Source organism: Salvia miltiorrhiza, chromosome 4 (assembly GCF_028751815.1).
Source record: "Salvia miltiorrhiza cultivar Shanhuang (shh) chromosome 4, IMPLAD_Smil_shh, whole genome shotgun sequence".
In the NCBI taxonomy this organism is placed as follows: domain Eukaryota; kingdom Viridiplantae; phylum Streptophyta; class Magnoliopsida; order Lamiales; family Lamiaceae; genus Salvia; species Salvia miltiorrhiza.
The window spans coordinates 6,651,002-6,653,273 of NC_080390.1; the positions used below are offsets into that span (position 1 = coordinate 6,651,002).

Genomic DNA, 2,272 nt, shown 5'->3' on the forward strand with positions numbered 1-2,272 from the left:
ATCGAATAAGGATCTCATTTTTTATGTGAGTTCTAAAATAATTAAAATAAAGTAAGGGTCCCATCTATTTTTATCAAAAATAAAAATGAATACTAAAATGCGGGACAGACTAAAATGAAAATATGAATACTAAAAATTGGAACGGAGGAAATACTGTGCTGTTAAAAAATAGGCCAAATTGAGTGATACAAAAGGAGTACTGCTTGAGAAAATTTCTTTATTTATTCATGATTATAAAAAACCCTATTTATTTATTATTAAAATTTAATATATTACATAGGTAATGTAAACATTAGTAATAGTTATTGATCGAAACTAAACATAATGGTAGTGGATGAACTGTTTGATTCGTTGAAACAATTCGTGTGTCTGGGTGGCCGTGGTGTGGTCCATGTCAACGGCGATCTTGTTAAGGTAGAAGCTATGGCCGACGCCGCTGCTGACGACCAGCTCCACCTCCTTCTTCGCCCTCTTCATCGCCTCGTAGAACTCCATCTCCGTATCCCACATCAGATCCTGCTCCGCCACGCAGTACAGGTACGGCGGCAGCTTCATCCCCTCCAGCGGCGGCGCCGCCTCCCCCATCGGACACGTGATCGGGTGGTCCTTCGTCGCCCCCGCCGGCAGCGCCAGCGCCAGGAACTTATCCATCATGTCCAGCGTCAGGAACGGCGTCTCCGGATTCTCCACCTCCGACCTGCTCCGCCGCTGCCGGCAGAACCCCGGGTGCACCGGGATGGCGCCGGCGACACGCAGCCCCTCCCCACCGGCCATCGCCGCCACCTGGTGGACGATGTTGCCGCCGGAGCTGTCGCCAATTAGAAACACGCGGCCCATGTCCGCGTGCTCGTGCAGCCAGGGCTCCCCGCCGGCGCCGGCGGAGAGCCACCGGAGGGCGGCGAGGCCGTCGTCGATGGCGGCGGGGAGGTGGTGATCGGGGGCGAGGCGGAGGTAGGGCGACACCACGATGGCCCGGGCCTCACGTGCGAGGCGCGTGTAGACGGCGTAGTACATGTACCAATTGGCCTCGCTGATGCAGAAGCCGCCGCCGTGGAAGTGGAGGAGCACGGGGAGCTTCTCGGCGTCGGTTTCTTGCTTCTCCGGTAGGTATATGCGGAGCTTGAGGTTTTTGGAGGCGGCGACGTCGGCGGTGGCGACGCCCTCTACGAAGTGGTGGTGGGGCGGCACGGCGTCGGTCATGAACTTGACCTCCGGCGGGCCGGCCCATGTGCGGTCGACGGAGCCGTCGTCGAAGAGTGTCAGCCAACCGGAAACTTGGTCGATCACTTTCTTTTCTTGGACCATTTTTGGGCTATTTTTTTTTTTTTTATGTGAAGCTCTAATTATGGTTGTTTGTTACAAAGTTGTGTGTAGTTACAAAGTTGAATGAAAATATGCTGCATTATATAGTTGGTTTTTGAGGCTCCTTTGATGGGATTAGGAATGTGAATTAAAATTAGATGGAGAAAATGATTTGTACCAACACCGAAATTTCACGATAGTTACGCTTGTGAAAATTCAACCTTTTTTTTTGAGAGAGAGAAGAAATTCAACCTTTTTTTTGAGAGAGAGAAGAAATTCAACCTTTTGTTCCTTTACGTTCTTTCGCTTTCACTCCAACATCGCCACAATTTCACTTAAATTGTCATATGATTTCTTTATTATTTCATATGTTCGTGAATTATCTTATTCAATTTTAAATTTAATTGTGTATTTAGTGGGTGAGGAATGAGTTCCATAATTTAAAAATAATGATAATAGACTTAATAGTTAATGAGTTTAAATGGATTCATCTATTATATAATAGGATTAAGCCTTAACCTATGTGGCATCCCTCATATCTCACCATTTCAAAATTTACCATATATAATCTTCATCATTTATTAATTAATTAACTATTACATTCTATATAAAGATTCATTAATCATAATAAATATAATTAATAATATATATATATATATATATATAATATTAACATTACATATAATCTAAATTAATAGATTTTATTATTTATTTTTTCTAGATAAAAATTAGATTTACATGTCTGATAAGAAAAAAATTATAATCTATATACGATAAATTATTTTAATTGAATGTTAGTGATTAGATGTATATTTGTTATTAATTTTATATTTCTCAATAGCGTACAAATTATATGTATATGTTGCAATATATTATATTGTATATATATATATAATATTTATATTCTTAATTTTCAATAAAATTAATTTTGAATTAAGTTTGAATTGAGACATGCACGTAAATGTAAATT

At 41.2% G+C, this 2,272-nt stretch overlaps 1 protein-coding gene across 1 annotated transcript; it reads right to left on the reverse strand.

Moving 5' to 3' along the window:
- Window positions 1-200: 200 nt before the first annotated feature.
- LOC131022494 (probable carboxylesterase 17) lies at window positions 201-1,428 on the reverse strand. Its single transcript, XM_057952003.1, has one exon. It carries the CDS (start codon window positions 1,303-1,305, stop codon window positions 316-318), a length of 990 nt encoding a protein of 329 aa, XP_057807986.1. The 5' UTR covers window positions 1,306-1,428; the 3' UTR covers window positions 201-315.
- Window positions 1,429-2,272: the final 844 nt, after the last annotated feature.

Bases quoted from the DNA above. Each gene is read 5' to 3' on its own strand.
- LOC131022494 (XM_057952003.1), bottom strand. From the start codon at position 1,305: ATGGTCCAAGAAAAGAAAGTGATCGACCAAGTTTCCGGTTGGCTGACA.